The sequence below is a fragment of the Melanerpes formicivorus genome, unplaced genomic scaffold (assembly GCF_026170545.1).
Source record: "Melanerpes formicivorus ecotype bairdi unplaced genomic scaffold, bMelFor1.0.p_v2 SCAF_11, whole genome shotgun sequence".
Classification (NCBI taxonomy): domain Eukaryota; kingdom Metazoa; phylum Chordata; class Aves; order Piciformes; family Picidae; genus Melanerpes; species Melanerpes formicivorus.
This window is the reverse complement of record NW_027142363.1, coordinates 13,952,983-13,973,128: the sequence shown is the minus strand read 5'-3', so window position 1 is coordinate 13,973,128 and position 20,146 is coordinate 13,952,983. Positions and strand designations below refer to the sequence as shown.

General features: G+C 38.0%; 1 protein-coding gene across 2 annotated transcripts in view; it reads right to left on the bottom strand.

Moving 5' to 3' along the window:
• Positions 1-20,146, bottom strand: part of DYRK1A (dual specificity tyrosine phosphorylation regulated kinase 1A) — an 81,334-nt gene that overhangs the window by 15,816 nt on the left and 45,372 nt on the right. For both annotated transcript variants that reach the window (XM_068144609.1, XM_068144607.1), the window contains exon 3: positions 5,657-5,862. In XM_068144609.1, coding sequence (XP_068000710.1) covers positions 5,657-5,862 — 206 coding nt within the window. The remainder of the gene's footprint in view (positions 1-5,656; positions 5,863-20,146) is intronic.

Below are 20,146 nucleotides of genomic sequence, written 5' to 3'. Positions count from 1 at the left end.
TGCTTTGTTACCTAAAATCCAGATGGCACTTGTCCCTACCAAATGTGTCTTATTCTGATTATGGGAAATTCTGAGCAGATCCATATTTTCTGTTAGTGGAATGCTTTAATTCAGAGGTGTTTTTTAGAAAAGATCCATCACCATGCACTTTCATTTTTTAAAAAGAAAGGAAAAAAAGAGTAAGTAATGAAGAATCTATATTATAATGGTAACTTTTAGCCAGAATTCCAATTATAATGACCTATTTAATTGACTCCCATATTGAAGAACTGAATGGACCAGTCTCATCGCCTGTGCCACTTGCTATTCAAAACCTTCTTGCATCACAATAACTTAGGGTAGGAAGTTAACACTAATCCTGTTTTGTGGTGGGCAGTCACACAATGCATAGTGTCTCCAGAGAGTCAACAAAACAGCTGTTCAGCTGCTATAACCACAAGCCACAGCAACACTTCCCCATAATACACTGCAAACTGCAGATTTTTAGTAAAATGGCAAGACCAAAAAAAAACTTGTATATATCAGAGAACAAAGCAAGAGAAATGCAAGACTAGTCTTAAAACTGACTGTACTCAGGGCAAGAACTGTATGCAGGTAGAAATAGAATTTCAGTTCTATTACTTCAGTCATTGATATCTGCTCTGTAAGAATCTCCCTCTTGCTCTGGCTTCCTTCCCCAAACAAAAAATGGTTGCCGAATAAAAGTAATAGTAAGAAACAGGTAAGTTTAAAGTTAAACAAATAAAGAAAACCGGCAAGGAAAGAAGGGTTCTCCACCAAGATTTTATACTGCCTGATTCAGCCCAGCCATTAAAGACAAAACAAACCAAAAAGCAACACACACATAAATTAATCTGTGGGGAGCAGGAGGAATAAGAGAAAGGGAATGAAAAACTCAACTCTGAAATTCTTGTTGCCAGAACATATTTTTTAATAAAATGTCTGAAATGGATGGAAAGTGAAAGAAATGTTTTTACTAGAATGAGCTTCATGCTTAACACACCATGACAGAATCTGACCATCACTAAAAATAATATTGCTGATTAAGTAGCTGAGGTAACTGAACTAAGGATTTGCTAGCGCCTGCTAGAACACATTAACATTGCAATGATCTAGCTGCAATTAACAAAATCTCTGGCCAACATCTGGTCAGTAAAACCTTGAATTTTACAGGTGCTAAGTGATCTTAGATACCTACAGAGAGACAGATGTTTAGCAGTCAGCCTGATCTTTTAATTCCAATTTTTTGAACTGAAAAAAGTTGCAGGCAATCTGAGTATCCATGACGAATACAAACATTAGCACAGCATAAAAGAAATGCTTGTTTAAAGTTGTGAAAACTTTTAAGCTTATATATTAACATCTGGCTACACTGGACACTCAAGATACAGCCATCTGAAACTGGACAAAGAAATATTGTGTGTTAATGCTAAAGGAAAAAGACCCCACAAATCTCATGTTTTCTATTCACTCTAGGACACATATTCTTACGTCTTTCATGAAACTGCACTGGCACTCATCAGAGAGTTAAGAACACACCATCAAGAGCAGGATTGCCATCCCACCAGCAAGCCCAGCACTTGGTGAATCACAGACCTAAACCAATCCCTTACAATCCAGCAGTTTTTGGGAAACAAAAGCCTTAAGCCTAACTATTTAAGAAGAGAAAAGAAAAAAACCCAACAAGTATAAGGCTGTAAGTTTTAAACTGTAATCTAAAACTTCACAAGTAAGTAAAACAAACAAATCTACTTGTCTTCAAAGTATCTTCCCGTTATTTATTCTTTGCCAATGATGAAACCATGAAGTTTGGGTCATCAGAGTCATAAGTAGGTGCAAGAGAAGATCATATAAATATTTTAAGGGTAACATATATAAACACATAATTTATAGAATTTTAGCAGAGTCATTACTGTTTCCTAACCTTTAATCTGCAACTACAAATGATTCATGAAATACCAGAACATGGTCTGCCAAACATTAAAAAAATAAATCAAAAAGCAAGCAGGATAGAACAGGAATAAAACCAATAAATTAACATTCAAAGCCCAGCTTCCCCATTATTTGGTTATGAATGAAAAATTATTACAGGAACTTGAACAAGACAATACCCCTCCAAAAAGGAGTCAGTATTCAGTAAAAAGAAAGTCACAAAAATAACCTGAAAAAGACATTACAAGGCAGATCATTTTTGCTATCTATCAAAATGACATTGTTTACAGAAAATGCTGAAAACAGCTACTCATAGCAACTGACAAGCAGTGTCCTTATGTATCTTGCTGCAGCCTGAAGAAATCTTTTAGAGAGTAATTACTTGCTATCTATTATTTCTATTAAAGAGAGCTGAGACTTCAGCCTGGATTTTATTTTCAAGCAAGGTGATTTTGTTTGGATTTGGACAAAAGAGCCTGTTTACAAAGTTCTGCAAATGTAGCAGTCAAGAAAGTAACCTTTGTAACACTTGTATTCTTAATTCATTCAACGGAAGATTCATTCAAAGATACGCCAAGCTGCTCTACAAATTACTTAGCAGAAGTGTGTTTATTGAAACGACAAAATATTTTGGAGAGGTGAAGGCAGACCTTCCTAGCCTAGGCACTTTGCCTTGCACTCAGCAGGCAATGCAGTGCAGCACTCTCGCCAGCAGATGGGAGCTGAAGCCCAGGAAAGAATTTTGCCTGGTGGTCCTGATACAACCACTGGCGACCCTGAAGACTCGGGCTTCACTGACACACCTGGCTACTGAATCGACAAGGTAATGGATTATTCTCAGTAGCAAAGGAGCTGGCAATGTGCTCTTAGTCAACTGTTGGAAGCCTGCACGCAAATTGGCTGCTTTCAGGATCGGGAAACTGATAGCACCAAAGCTGACCCAATCTTACAGGTTGCTGCTGACCACTGCTGCATTAGGCAATTCTGTGACACTGAAGCTCAGAGACCTAACTTCTTGTCTGTTTGACTGCATGCAAGGCATTGCATTAAAAGGGTTTTACCCTTTAAGAATTACATGTCCTGTATCTGCTTAAAGTCACCATTTTCTTCCTCCCATTTTTTAATGGCTATATTAAAATCAATCTATAAAGCCTTCTACAACAAACACTGAGTCTATTCCTTTTGATGCCCAAGTTAAAAGTACGATCTTCTTAACTATGTGTACCTGAAAACATGTAAGTATGTCACCTCACATGACTGAAGAGAGTTTGCCATTACAAAAGGTTCACCTGGTGTTAGAAGCTTTAGTAACAGACAAGCACAGGAATTCACAAAAATGAGTGGCAGAGTTCCAATAAATGAATGAAACAATTTCATAAGGATAGTTTAGAAAATGATCTCTGCACGAGTTTTTCAGAATTGACATATACAGGACACAACTGCTTTTATCAAGAACAGAGAGAAGTAAGTTGCATATTCAAGGCAGAGCCTTGCATAAAAAAGATTCCTGCAGAAGCATTGTAGAGAAAGACTCCCTAAGATGTATGTATCAGTCATGAAAACCTAGATGGTATTCAGATTAGATCTGGAGCAAAAGGCAAGATGGCAGAACACAGTAATGGATAAATATAAGACAGTGCAGAGCCTTCAACAGAAGGACAGGGCTTTTATAAGAAAAAAAAGAAAAAGGAGTTCTGTTTTAATCCAGATGAAACAGAGCTGACAAAAGGACTAATGGAAGAGAAACAAGAAGAAAAGTTTTCTACACAGACACAAGGTCTAGAGCAGATAATCTGACTCACTAGCATAAATATGTTAGCTAGATTTGGTTTTGCAGGTAAGGTTAACCTGAAGCACAGTGGCAAGACAAAAAGCCATTGAGACTCACCAAAAGAAGTTCATATAGAATCTTTATTACACCCCACTATGTGCTGAAGAGAACTGGACTTGATGGGAGAAGCACAAGAACTCAAGGAAGGAAAGAGACTCAAAAGTCAAGCAGTCAGAAGACTTCAAAGAGTTGCCCACCAAAGTCAAGGGTGCTGAAAGCAGCTCACAAAGGATAAAGCAGTAACAATTCTGAGCTGCTTAGGCAGAGGGCTATAAAAATTTCAACAACAGAACTACAGTAAATAGGAGAAAAAGACAAAACTGGAAAAATTAAACAGTCATTTATTCTTAGCTGTGCAAAGATAGCTTGATTGCCACTATCAAGGTAGCCAGCTGATCATTTCTTCGTACGGATAACTTCCTGGAGCCAACCAGAGATTTTATCCCATATTTATGTCTTCATCTTAGAGGGTGGCATTTTCTGGTCAACTAATCTTGGCTATTCTCCAAAAACTGTTCTTCAGCTTTCCATTACTCAGCTACCATTTCAAAGCCATTGTGACCATAAACAGCAACAGATGCCAATACATCCTGAAGTTCCTTTATTTTGCTTTTTGGTTTGAAAACATGAACAACTAAGCACTACTGTACACAAAGCTCACAAATGTGATGCCAGATTGTAAACCTTAGATAGGTATCTTGAAAGGGTTGAGGAAACAGCAACTTCTCTTAATTGGCAGAGTGATTCACTAAGCTCATTGTGGAGTTTTTGGGGGACCTTTAAAAGAAGTCACATAAAATATCTTTGCAGGTTTCTCAAGCTAATTATTATTACATCTCAGCAGATTTACCCTTTCTACTGATTGATTCTCATGAAAGTAGAAACATCCTTTGACAGCTCCTTTCATTTTGCCACTCTTTGGAGAGCCCTAGTCATTACAGATGTCCAGATTCTAGTATCAAGTATCATAGTATCATAGTATCATTCAGGGTTGGAAGGGACCACAAGGATCATCTAGTTCCAACCTCCCTGCCATGGGCAGGGACACCCCACACTAGATCAGGCTGGCCAGAGCCTCGTCCAGCCTGGTCTTAAACACATGGCACCTAGTTTGGACGTTCTCATCCTTTCTAATCCTTCTCTCTTTCTGTACAAGTGCCTTCCTATACAGAGCAATACCAACAGTGTCTCCTGATTTCACTGTAAACTTTTGGAAGCCATTCTGAATACAAGAACAAATGTGAACCTGGTAGCAGCAAAAGACTCCTATTTAAGTGCAACATGCTACATCAGCCTGCAGTGAATTTTAAAGTTCTGACTTCAGGTTTTCAAGCTTTGAAGCCTATGTCTCCCCATGTTTATGTCTCCACAACTGGGCTGCACCATTTTTAAGAACAAAACAGAACTATCTCTTACACAGGGCAGTTCTGGCTCCTGTAGCTTGCCCCTAGCACTAGTAGTTAGAAACCTGCTTCAGCAGTTCTAGTAAGTCAAAAGTAGTACAGAAGAAATGATCAAAACCCCATGATCACCACAATCCTGTCTTCATTTTACCTCCCTGCAATAGTAAGCAATAAATTAGTTGTGGTAAAATCCCAATGACAGCATAGCTTTAGATTTTGCTATATTAATAGTAGTAGTAGTGTATCTTCCTACGTGTCTTTTGTGCAAACCTCTCTATTCCAAATACACTAACAAGTGACTGCATTAAAACACTGCCCATTAGAACAAGTAATAAAGCAATCACATTCTAACATCAAACAGCCCTTTAAAAAAAAAAAAGCTATTATTAAACTCACTTTCCATTTAAATTTTACATTTAAAAAATGTAAGATCACAGTAATGTGTACCAGACATTATTATATCAGAATTTTTTTTGTTGTTGTCACTCACCTGGTTTGTTAATGTTAGCGGTTGCTGAATCTGGTCAGCATATGATAAGGCAGAAACCTGTTGGTCATTTATGTTCTGCTGCCGACGATCACTGTACTGCTGATGTGAATGGGACATCTGTCCAGCCATCTGAAGGCCAGCAGCATGGAATGAAAACGATGGTGCAAGCCGAACAGATGAAGGTTTGCATGCTGAAGTCTCTCCTCCTGCAAAAATAATGTGAGATTTTAATGCAGTCAACAGCTTGAAAATATTTACCTCAGTTTTCATACACAATGAACCCAGTAGTCATTCTCATATAAAGATGACCCACTGAAGTGCTTCTTCTCATTTCATTGTGAAAATTAGTTATTAATCATTTATTCCTACTTAAAATCTTTAACACCCTTTTTCTAACATCTTCACCCATGTCTCACAACTCAGTTGGAATTTGACATCTGTGATGTCAATTTTGTAAATGGATTCCATGAAAGTCAAAAAAACATACAAGTTCTGCCTTTCAAGGTTGCTCACAGCAACTTTCTGGACTGACTACCAAAAGAAAAGAAAAGCCAGTACCCAGCCTGAGCAATTTGCCTTTCCTTGGCCTCAATGTTTATGCCCTCCTATAAATTGCTTAGCTCATTAGCCTACATTTTTAACTTCTACCCTTCAGACAGTGTGCTTCAACTCAGCTCCCTGATTGCCTCCTGCTGAGTATCATCAAACTATAGGTAGCCCACAGTGTAACTTGAATGAATTCCATTTGGGGAAGGTGAAAGAAAACTGCCAGAAGAAACTGCAAGGCAAGAGACAGATGGAACACTTGGTGTCCAGTTGCAAGAGAATGGCAAACTGTATGGCCAAAGTACTAGATTCTGAAACATCCTGGAAAACAAAAACCCAAATTCCAATGGCACAGAATCTGCCTCTAATCAGGACAGATACTGCACCCTCTCAACTCCTGTTTCACACATCTGTTATATTGCTTCTAACTGGTTCCCAGCCTGCTTGTTCATAGCTTCACACTGGAGAGCAGATTAGATTAAAGTACAATTGTGTTTTCTTTGCTTACCAATGAAATTTTAGCATGTTCCACATTTTACATCCATCCTTTTGCTTTTGCTGACTATGCCAGAGAGGGGAAATTCTCTAAATGGTTGCCATGTTGGCACAACATAAGAGACATAGCAGGATGGGACTAGCAGCCAGGCACAATGAAGCCAACACTGTCACTCAAAGAATACGTGGGGAAACAGAAATTGAAATTTGGAAGCACAATTATTCATTAAGAATTAAGTTTAGAAGCAAGATGTGAAATAATCAAGCACCTAACCATCAAGAGACATCCTCATTTACTTCACAGCCAAAACTTTGCAAGAAAATATAGACAGTATAAGATAGCAGATAAGCACTGCCCATCAGCTGGGCTTTCTTCAAACACTAACTGCTCAATTTGTTGTCTATGTTAAGGAAAATTAAAATACAGAAAATTATACTGCCTCAACTCCGTACCTATCACGGTAGTAGAACAACTTCATGGATATAGTCAATAAAACAAGTTAAAATGTTATTCAAAAGCTATAAATAATAAAGCCTATATACAGCATAAACACCGTAACTTTCAAAGAGGTGAAGTAGAATTGTACAATGAAATACCCACTGACAGATCACTGGTATTTTTCCCCAGTGTTACAATTCAGTACCACTAAAAGACTAACAGACTGCTCTTGAAAATGAACTGGTTGCACACAAGCACCCACATATTTTCACAACGTTCCAGTAAATCTTCAAACATTTCACTTGGAAAAAGCCCCAAAGAAACAAATAAAAAAGCCCAAAACAACCCCCCTCCTCAAACCTTTATGAAATAACTATGACATGTGAAAACTCCTTTTTTGTGTGCATTAGGGTGCCTCTGGTAACATGATAAAGTATCAAGATGACCTTACAAATTAAAACAGAGCAATTCCTGACCTAAGACAATTATATGAGAAGTTAACTTAACATAGCACAAAAAATTACAGTAACTCTTCTGTAAAGAGAAGTCCACTAAAAATTACTTTGTGATTTTTAACACAAATAAAGATCCTACTAAGCTCTGAAACTCTCTTCCAACATTTAAAGTGAAAACACTAGTTAAATATCTCAGTGTACATATTTTAAAATACTTGCACACTTTCCTCTGTTTTCTTAATTCTAAACTGTACAGCAAATGACTTTATAAGTAACACTTGCACACCCCTCTCCTGAGACCACTAGCAGGAGAACAAGGCTGCAACTTTCCTGATCTTCCAAACTGATGACAGTCAGTTGTTCTACCTCACTTAATTCAACAGCAATGCCGAAGAAAAGAGAACTTTGTAATTTATAAGGCAGCAACTGGACTGGAGAATCCCAAAGAAAGCTTCTCTAAGAACCACAGTTTGACAAATCACTTATTTTATTTATTCAGTTTAAAATTTGCTGGAGATTCAGTGTCTGTGGTTAATAAGCTGTTACCTATTTGCTTGAAGGGAAGTCATATACAACCTCTGGGAGCAAAATTCATGAATGAAAACTATCCAATAAGATAATTTCTATAAATCATTGTTCTTTGGTAGAAAGACAAACTGGTTTCACGGAGCAGCACTGAGTCTCAGAAAAGGGGATATTATTAAACACAAGAGCCTGATTAGAGTTTGACATGACGTCTGTAACAAGCAGATGGATGGAAATAGTATGCTCATACACCATGTTCAACATACCAAACAGAAAGGCATTTCAATACTCTCTGTGAAGATGGTGGTATCAACCCATAACCATGTTAGCAATAAGTAAGAACTACCTGGGTCAAAAGTTTAAGAATTTTAACTACAAGGCCTGGAACGATCATCTTTATGATTTCTTACTGTCACTGAAACAGACATACAATTTCACAGAGTTCTGTTGCTAAAAGCAGTCTTAACTATCAACAAAACCAAGAGATGTTCAGGATGAAATTACTGCCCTTGTCACATTTCAGACTTTGTTCCATGACATCTGCAATCCTAACCCAGTTCTTTCAAGAGAACGCTCATAACTTACTATTATGAGCCAAGAAACACCTAGTGCCACATCAGGAAGAATGAGGGGGAAAAGAAGAATTGGCTGGAATAGCAATCTTGACCTCCTTTAGTTTTAAGATCGAGGAGGCAGTCAGCTATTGAAATAGGAATATTTGTGTACACCCAGTAATTGATGCTCACAAATCCCCTGTTGGCTGAAGTTCATTTGGAGGGCTCTAGACACTCAAAAAGTGATCTACTGACCACCATGGGAGCACACTACCACACCCCACGCATAACTTCTACAGGACAGAAGTATCTAAGGAACAAGTTCTAGCCAATCATCAGTCGTCTTTCTAATAGCTCTCAGTTCAAATTACGACATGTTGCGAAGCACCCAGGGAAGGAAACACAGTGCCAAAAAAGAAAAAAATATGCCAAGATGTCTATGCATGAAGTACATTAAGGGAAGGGATTGCAGATTGGGTGCAGATAGAATTATTTTATGAAGAGGCCTTACCTAGTGCATTAGTTCTGGGAATGACATAGAAGCAAACTGCAATTACGCATAAAGGTGTAAATTGTTAAAGTTGACGACAAACGTTTATTTGCCTGTGATCAAGACTAGATCAGAACTTGTCATAAAATAAGTCCAGCTACAGAAGGCATCCCTTATTTCAGCCTTGAGAACACGTGTCTCTCTTTGCCTACAGTCATGAATGTAACAGCAGTTTTGAAGCAAAGCTGTTCAGAATATTCTGTAGCAACAAACTAGAGGGGCTTCGTATACCACAATATAAAGAAAATGCACAATTATGACAATAGTAACTTCTTGACTTTTGTAAATTTATGGTCTCTGAGAAGTAAAAAGTGAAAAAGAAGTGTGCTACACTAGTGCATAAGCAAATTACTGTTAATTCTAATCAGAAGAGAATGTTTTAAAAGGGACCAATAGCATAAATGATGACAGAGAAAAAGGCAAAAGAGGTTCCTAATTCAGAACTATCTGAATATACAGCTACTGCAAAAAATAGCTTGTCCTATGATATGAAAAAGGTAGAAGCTGTTTCTTTAAAAGCATCATCTTAACACAGTGGAAGAGCTTAAGTTCAAGAATTCTTCCTTTGGTGAGAATGGGAAATATTTTCCTCATTCAAAATAGTTTTAGTTTGAATTACTTTTCCAACTATCAAAGAATACTCAAGATGGCAGTTATTGAGCAGCCTACAAGTGAACTACATTAGGCTTAATACAAGAGAATTTTGGTACAGCCTCACATAATTTTAAAAAACTTAATACAGTTTCAAAATTCAGTTTCCCACCTCATCTGCTTTCAACTCAGTCATTCCTACTTTGACATCAGTCTACATAACTCATTTAGGTATCACTTCCTCAAAAACAATGTGGTGCACCAAGTGGTGCCTTCTCCTTCCAACAGAAAAGCCAGGCACCAATACTCACCAACTGACTGTAACTAAGTTGCAGGTGGCTGTTTGCCACCCCAAGAGCACATTACTGAAAAAAAGTGTGTACTGTACTTGTTTAAATTTGTTATTCACTAACAAAATAATTTCAACCAGGGGGAATGGAATGAAGCTGGAGGTGGGGAGATTCAAGCTGGATTTGAGGAGGAAATTCTTCACCATGAAGAGTGGTGAAGCCCTGGAATGGGTTGTCCAGGGAGGTGGTTGGGGCGCTGTCCCTGGAGGTGTTTAAAACCAGGCTGGATGAGGCTCTGGCCATCCTGATCTAGTGTGGGGTGTCCCTGCCAATGGCAGGGGGGTTGGAACTAGATTATCCTTGTGATCCCTTCCAACCCTGACTGATACTATAATACTATGAACTTAAGTTTCCTCCACAGTTAGGCCACTGTAAAGTCTATTCTCTGGGTGAGACTGATCTCTAATACAACTGAAAGCCATGCTGCAGCCTTTCACAGACACTGACTGGGCACAGCCTGCCCAGGGAAGCTGTGGATAACTTGTCCTGGGAGATAACCACAGTACTAAGCAACTGGCTCTAGGTGGTCCTGCTTCAGCAGCGTGAGTTTGGACCACTGCTTCAGAGTTCTCTTCCAGCCTTAACAGCTCTATGATTTGGTACCACAGCTGTCAGTGCAAACTAAGTGATAGGATTTCTCTCTTTGAATCAGAGTTGTTAGCTCAACTCCTCTGTCTTTAGGGACTGCATCTGAAAATTCCCATATCAATTAGATAGTTTCTTTGCCTTTCTGTCACCAATCCATTAAATACATATTCTGCTGCTTAACACGTGTATATCACTCTTTGACCCTCTGTCACAGCTGCACAAAAAAGCATCCAATTTAGGTGTGCCCCTCATGAAGGGCAAAAAGGGAGATAAATTCAGACATTAAAAACAATGAACATTTAAAAAGTGGCACTTCCTGAATATTTCTTTACACAACTTACCTCATAATTACAACTGAAAAGCAATAAAGGACCATTGTAATACTTCTGACCCAATGAGCTATATAAGCTTGCCATCAACACTGACAAAAGCATCCTCCAGTGCAGCAGCTGATCTTGATTTCATAACACCATGAGATAGAGAGTTCTCTACTTGACAACAAAGCCTTTACAATGGCCTATAAAAATACTTCACTCTCTATAGACTGTTGTGCAGGATGAACCAGGCAAAAGCAGTCAAAGCCATACTATCATTCTATTTCCTAATTTAGAAGTTCAAATATAGTCATTCCTCACATTGGAGAACTTACCACTAACCTGCTCTCTCAGTAACTGATTTCTTTTAAATTGTAACAACCTCACAGCCACTTCTGTAAGCCTTCTGCATCTGGCTTCGAAGCAGTGATTACTACATTTTGGTTATTCCCTAATAGCATCATTGTCCCCATTTTCCCAATGCTTTGTTCAAGGCAGCTGAAAAAAGAGGCAGAATTTCTTACTGGATCCATAAATTAAAGACCTGTAAAGGATGGCATAATAGCCTTTAACTGGCAGAAATAACACAGAACTAAATTGGAAATCGGCCGCGATATTCCTTGGGGGTTTATCCTGGACTGTGGGGTCATCTCATTTTGAAGCATGAAACTCTTCTCTGCACTACTCACCTTCTTTCATTTCTTTTTACATAGCTGGAACTTTTCTTCTTGTTCTTCAACATTTTACTTATAAAGATCACTTCTTTGACCCAAAATGTTTCAAGCTTCCTTTGACCTCCTCTCCCTCCTGACCCATCCTCCCCTTCCCTGTTCTATCTCTGCTATCTACTATTTGGGTCATTCAGCAATGTGCAGAGATATTCCATCTCAATGATACATTCACAGATGAATGAGAACATGCCAGAAAACATGACCAGAGAATTGAAGTGTGAACTGCATCATTCACCACAATGGGCATTCTGATTTCCACACTCAAGAGTTCAAGAGCTTGTGGGCCTACACCACAGACCAAGTATGGTATTTCTTAGTACTGTATACACCTGGCTCAGACTTAAAATCCTTTTATTTACAATCCCTGCTATGCCACCACAGACAAAGGCATTCACCTTTGGGTTTTTTTTGGGGGGTCTATATTAAAATTACTGAATGTGAAAACAGCCAAATGTCCCATCAAAGAAAATGCTGTATTAGTTGCACAACTGTTCAGCCCTCTTCCTTCACGTAATATCCACCCTTTTTTTGCAAAGTTAATAGTTTTGCAGAGTTCTGTACAACCTTATTTTACAAAGTCCCTGCTTTAAAGTGTTCTCAGTATCAATTATCATTATGATACCCCAGCTATTTCATTGAGTTTACCTCTAAGAAACAAGTCTAGAAAATGAAGAAGATGGATCTCTGCATTAATATCCAACCCCCTCTGTACTGTAATAGCACATCCTAAAACAGTCAGCCAACAGTGAGCAACAAACACTTGTATCTTGAGAACTCTCTGTCCAAATAAACCCACGTTTAAGTCAAGTAATAATAAATGTCAAGCACTTCGTATTTCAGAGTTTAGAACAATCATCTTTTAAGCAATAAGAAAAGGCCAGCCTGAACTCTAAGTGACCTACTGCTCTACTGAATCACTGCTTTGCCTATTGTCCACATGCATTTAAAATGACTGCATGAGAATGTAAAGGTACATGGACTTCATTCAGCTTGCTCTGGAATAAAGCAAGCTGTGAGAGAATCCAAGGAACAAAGGAAAACTACCTGCAGCAGCTACTGTAGAACAAAAAACTCTATTATAAATATCCCACACTAGTTCCTCTTTTGGAGAAACTACATTATTGTAGAGAAATAATATTATTAAGAATGGCTACTTCAGAAACTATTCTACAATAACTATTGAGTCAACTTTCCTGTACAGGAATGTCAAAAGCCACTTTCTCTCAAAGCAAAATTAAAGCCCTAAACTTAGAAACAACCACATTCTCAAGTCCTGTTCACCAGGCCAATACACGCAGCCCATAGAATCTTCCTGTTTGTGCTCTTTCCTAGCAGAGTAAACTGACAAGTAAATAAAGAGCTTAGGAGGTGACACAAAATTAACTCCCTTTCCCAACAGTTTGCAGACCTTTGACATGACTTGTCTGTCACATGTCTGGTCATAAGGCTGAGACAGAGCAAGAAACCTAGAGAAAAGCTAGGCCAAGAGTAGGCTTAACAACCCTGATAGCATTGTGCCTGGGTTAACTATTCTCTTCCCTGAATGAACTGCAGCAGAAGGTGAACTTTGGATAGGACTTGCATACATGTGCCATACTGCTTTTGTGCAGTAATGCTTGTATACTGTAGAAATATGGTGGCCAAGACCTGTGAAAAGGAGAGACTGGGTACGTATCTCTCCCTAGCCACTTCAAAAATCTCATACCAGAAAAACTAAACACTGTTCACTATAATCCTCCCACAAGGGAAGGAAATCTCTAAATCTCATGAACAATTTCTGATTTAATACTTTGGCAACACTATATAAATCTGTATTTTGTTAACATATAAATATTACTTTTACTCTGGAGAATCTCAGAACTAAGAAAATTTTGTGACTTCTTTTTAGTCTGTTTTTATAAATGAAGCCCAAGATTGGCAAATTTCACAGCTAAAGCCTAAAGGAAACACAAGTAATCTAACTTTCAAAGTTAAAATCTTAAGCTCTGTGAGGTTTGCACATTTCTGTTCTTGAGCAGCAGGCAGTTTAAAAGCACATCTGGAGAAAAAAAAAAGTCTACAAGTGCAAATAGTGAGAACCTAGACCAGAAGCCTCTACCTAGGTACATACTGGACTGAAAGGATATTAAAATTTAAGAGTACTGTGCACAAAGATTAGGAAATGCCAGAATGCTTCCACAATTGTAGTTTAGTGCACCCATGTAAATAAATTATGGTACCATTTAGTTACATAAATACCTTATTTATTTTAAGGGACGGAATGGAAATAGTGTTCACTGAATAGCTTGCCACACAATAGATCATTTTCCTTGCCTTGTATTTAACAGAATATTCCTTGACATTCCTCACACTGTGCTCCAGATAAAATGGTTTCTACTGTCTGCATCTATATTCTATGGAGTAGTCATTGATTCTGTACCCATGTAATTCACAAACAACATTTTTTTTCTGCAATATTATTATAAGACTGAATTTTATTCTGTCCTACAGAAAAACAGAGAGAAACAGGTTACACACTAAAGTGTTTTTTACAAAGGCAGGGAACACATACTAGCAGGTAAATCTCTGCTTTACAGAGGTTCACAAAGTAAAAACTTTACAGGAGGTTGAGTTCCAGAGAAAAGCAAACCACAGGAAAGAAGATGGATATGGATGTTCACGTCTATTCACAAACAAAACAAGACTAGAAGAAAGTTCTTAATGTTGGACTAAGTACTAAAATGTAGCATAGTTCTTTCTAGTAATGGGACATAGGAATTAATTGTGTATCAAATCAAACCATTCAAGTTGGTGTCCTGGCTCTGAAAATGGCCAACAGTAGTCATCTACAAAGAGAACAGGGCATATAGCAGTAGGTGTCAGGCCTGTTCATCTAGTCTCCAGTCTAAGAACTACAAGACAAAGTCTTTGTGATCATGTATATATGCGTATGCATTATACACCCTTTTCTTCCATGGAGTTGCTGAACCACTTGTCCCATTTCAGCTTTTAGCATCCAGAAGACTGCATAGCAGATGACTCCACAGCTTATTCACCAGGTCCATTAAGCATCACCTCACTTCTGTGTTATGAACTTGCAGTTTCCATCTGATGGCCTATACTGAACAACAAAGCCACTTTCCTGCAAAGATGTAATTATAAGGACATGAAGAAATGAATGAGAGGTTTCACATCAGCAACTGTGTGTGTTCTACTGTTGCAGGGACGTTCTGGTTTGAGTTTTTTTAAGATCACTTTTGAAGCAATCCCTTTATGGATCCTCCAGGAAAGGATATTCTAGTACTTAGAAGAAACGTTCTCAAATGTGCAACTGTATACATGCAAACATATTCATTACTGAAGATTTTATGTTTTCTAACACACATTTAATCTTCTTCACAATTTCTCCTACCAAATTTAACTCTGTCCAACTTTTCATCACAAACTTGTTGCTTGAGAAACACTGGTCAAATTAGTTTAACTGATGATTCAGTCCAATGTGGTATTTATATTACACCAAACGAATGTGAAACCAAATAGCTTAGCAATCAATACTTATGTAATGAATATTTAATAAACAATACTTAAAGAAAAAAACCTATCATCTGCTTTTAAACTGGAGGGAAGAGGGAAATTAAAATATTCACAAGAATAAACCACTCATTTTTCAGAGGACACCAATGCTGGTGAAAATGTGACAAAACTAGGGCTCTCACACTTCTCTCTATACATAAATTTATGCTTATTTTATGTAATTATGTCTAAGGTTATGTGGTTTATAAGTTTTCTAATGTAATGAAAATCCTGCCATTTAAAAAGAAAGCTCCTAAGGACAAGAGAAAATGTAGATCTACTTTTCTTATGATTATGGTGAAAGTTCGTAACAGCTGTCAAAATAGAAGCAAAGAATGAAGTGTGACTATTATTCCAAACAAAGGTTTAAAAACAGTTACTTAATTCCAACTATGTAAGCGTATTTTAATCTAGGTGAAAGGCCTGCACCTGCCCTTCAGTTTCTAGTGCAAAATTGTTAAACACACAAATAAAAATTACAAAACACTCTTTATGGAGAAAGTTCTGTCAAAAGCAGAAAAATACACTGTAAGTCACAGGAACTTCGTAATATAGACAAGAGAAATTTAGTGACATAAAGTTTAAGTTGACATGGTTTTATGAAAGCCCTTCCATTAAACACACTATAAAATACTTTCTACACTCAATTTTCAGAATGCTTCAAGCAAATTCCACTTCAAGTGCACATAAATTATATTTTACCTTGGCTTTTTAGTTTTTAACATACACTAGAAACCACCAAGTTTCCCTATAAAGAAGAAATGTTTGGTTTACTGAAGATCAATTAGGTGCACCTCTGCTAACAGTTTCCTGAAGGTTTGCAAAACAGCCAAAAAAATTAAAGTTTGACCAAAGTAAAAATCAGCTTTCATCATGGGCTGCTCTGTAACAGTAAGCATGGGTCCTCACAGTGAGAGCAACTTGTAAACAATTGCTGACTACCACTCAGCTGAATGAAGGCACTCCAACATTTAGTTTGAAACTAAAGCTTATTTAGTCCTAAGGTAAAAGCATTAGATCTTAAGAATGATGTCTGTTCTCTTGGTATTAAAGTGCCAAGTAATCCAGATTTTTTTTTAATTAAAAAAACTGTGCATAGAGGCATTAAAAAATATTTTGAAAAAAATCCTAATTTGTCAAATTGATTAACTTTTAACAAAATTTCTCCCCCTTCTGAACTCCAAGGTTTCCAAATCTGCTGACACCAAGGTTATACCTGGTCAAAAGGATACCAGTGAAAGCAATTTCCATCACTTCCAGTAAATTACAGTGGTATCAAATCTCAGACAAATATTTATGCCTATGTTAAAAGGGGAGAGCAGGGGAGGAAAAAACAACTAAAAAGAGGGAAAAAACCTACCATAGAACCGATGTAGCTTTACTCAGTTAAATAATTCATTAACCCTACATTCAGTTTTAGTGAGTTGGACAGAAAGAATTTGAGTAGTTATGCAAAGAAAGCCCACAATTTGGACAGCTAAGGAAGACACAGGGAGGGACCAGGGAAGAAAAGAAGTGAAGAAGGTAAACTAAGCAATGACTCAACAGGAGAACAAGTAGGTTTAGAAAGCTCCAGGGTGAGGGGAGGGGGGAAAGAAGACGAGAAAAAAAAACCATACCATTTTAAACAACAAAAGTATTTTAACATCAGATTTTCCAATATTCTTCAGAGTGATATATAGGACAGAAAAAAATTCAGACTGAACTGTTAGAGCTGAAGTGGAATTTGCCTTTTTTTTTTTTCTCCAGGGGAGTGGAGGAAGACGTGAATACACCATTTTTAAAAGGCAAGTGTGTATTCTAGAAATAGATTATTCTATATTCACACCAGCCACAGATACTTATCTCAGATACAAGGGTTATTGCATTTTGGGAAGCACTGATATTAAAGCTGACTTTATTAATGTTCCACAGCCATGCTTCCTGCATAAATCTAGTTACTTCAGTATAAGGCACTTTAATTTAAATTAAAAAAAAAAAAAAAAAAAAAAAAGGAAATGGGGAAAGAACCAGAACAGTCCTCTCCCATCTATGCAGCACTCTATCCGGAATCTAAGCAATTCCAGTGGATTTTTCTTTTTTTAATAATTAACGTGGTGGATATACATACACACATTATTAAACATACACACGTTCCCACCCCACCCCAATATAACACCAGGGCTAGTGCAATGATGGGGAGACTGAAGAGCAATTAAATCCTCCTCTGGCCTGCGCTGCGAGCGCGGAGCCTGCCCGCAGTACGCGGGCGCTGCTGCAGATCATTAACTGCTCATTTATCAACGCCGCTCACCAGGCAACACAATGCAGCAGCACGGCGCGCCGAACCACCCCGAACCCCAGCAACAGCGCCTAATTAGCATAGCCTACCACCAGAACCCCACCGCCTGATTGGACGAGCCCGTCAGCTGAGGAGCCAATCACAGCGGGCTATGCAAATCGCAGCCCTCAGTTGCCAGGGCAGAGCTGCTGCCTATTGTCCAATCGGAAAACAAGCAATAAACAAGAAATGCAATTGAGCTTTGTCACATTTTCAAGTTGTTGTTAACACTTTCAAGTTTAAAGCAAAATTAGCTCCATCTACCGAGGATTAGACTCATGTTCTACATTTCACCCCCACAGCAAGGGCAGGGCAATGCAGTAATGATACAGGGGGATTACAGCTAAGCGCTGCATTAGGATTTAAACTTCCCTTCCCGCAAAATAGCTCTGCTGCGCCGGGACGGCCTGAAGAATGCGCATTCTGAAGGGCTCGGATGCTAAAATAGCCAGGGAAGATTGTATTCAGACACTCTCAGGTCTGCTATCTCTCTGCTAAAATTATTCAGAGGGTTTTACACAGCACTTAAAAACAGTAAAGTTCCCTTCCACTGGCTTAGTTAGAGCACCTTATAAAATTATATGGGCTGCTTATCGTGTATCGGACAGCACATGGTACTTATATCATTCCCCTTTTCACAGGTACTAAACTTGTTTGTTGGTTGTTTTTTAAGGAAAAGCAAAAACACTGAAGAAAGAATACCCTTTATTATTTACTCTACTGACAGATTAAGTAAATGAATTTCAGTTAATTTGGCCAAACTGAACCACCAATAAAGACCAAACATCAGAATATGAAGTATTGTATAAGAAATAAGCACTTTTTTCTCCCACCAATTAAAAAAGTTCTGATTATCTGAAAGAATATTTGTCCTTAAGTGTCTCTGCCTGTGACAATGTGAATACACAGGGGAGTACAGCAGCTACTGACCATCACTGCTTCCAACACTCCTCAGGAGGTTCCCTTGCCACACACACAGATGTGCATACTGCAAACCGTCATTGCTCAGCCCCCTCTAAAAGAAACCTCTAAATGCAAAGACTGTCAGACTTACTCTGGAAGCAACTGGCTCTCTCTTCAAAATTGGAACACAGCTGCACAGCTTCCCTCTGCACTGTGGTGGACGCAAGTGATCCTATGCATGTTTTACTTTACTTTCCACAACCCAACAGTGATGTGAAAGTGCCACTGCAATTCATTCACCTGGGAGACTGGTGCTCTGCTTTGCTTTTTCTCTAGTGCTTGTAGAAGGTGCCTGACACTGGCAACAAACATCTCCTGCACCAGGTACACACCAGGTACAATATACAAAGCAATGTCAGCAGCAGCACCCTCCGTATCTCAAACCCTCAAAGGATCATGACACCATTCTGCTCACCAGCCCACTAAAAGAGGGCTGACTTTCTGACAGCCACTAACGTGGGTCATTGCTGAAGAGAGGATCTGCATGTTTTCCCCAGTAACTACAACACTCAAACTTTTCAGATCCAAATCACAAAATCTGCTTTATAGAAGTTCTCAAAACGCTAGTTCCACAGCTTGATGCTAGCAGAAATTAAAGCTTTACTATCTCCTTCATTTAGAAAATGTAACAACTTCAACTTGGAAATTTTTCCAATAGTAAAAATACTAATGTATTTCTGTATTGGTGTTAAAATACATACAATTTGTATGTATTAGTATGTGCACTAATTTCTCTGATACATACAAAACAAAAATTCCGTCTGTTCTTTAGATGCTAACTTTTTAACTAAATTACTGCTCTTTGATTTATGCTCATCTACCAAACTGTAACAGTGCAGCAGCAGCAACAGCAGTAAGCAGAAGAAGAGTGTTATCAGACCACAGGCTTACAAGATTTTCCAAGCAATGCAGCCTGGGCCAGTACTTTGCTGCACTAATCCTTCTCCTAGTCTGTGCAACTGTCCTCTCAAAGTAATACTTTCATCAGCATTTAAGTAAGAGTTTTTTGTATTGGTGCAGTGCCTTCTCTTCGCCCCTCCTCCAAGGATAATAGAAAACAACATTATTTAAAATTTTCATTTTACAATGCAAAACTAATCAAAAACTGCATACAAATTACCTGCTACATGGCAACACATCAAATCATATAATTCAGACAAGAGGTGAAAGCCATCAAGTATTTTGTACCTGATCAGTACCCATGCCTAACAGCTAATGTCTAAACTTTGCTTTTAGGATGGCACATGCATTTCCAGCTGAACATAATGTTAGTATAAATATCTGAATAATTTTTAAAACTCTCCTTTAATCTATTGTACAAATACATATATATTAAAAGATGAATCTTTTCCTATGCATAAAAAACATCAAGGGAAATAGAATAATTCAAGTCATTTCCCATTTGTAGTTACTGAGGCACAAGATATATTTAAACAGTTGGTACAGCAAAAATGGAAAGCATCTACCATATCAATGTACAGCTAGCATGCCAAACCATTAATGTAAGAGCTAAACAA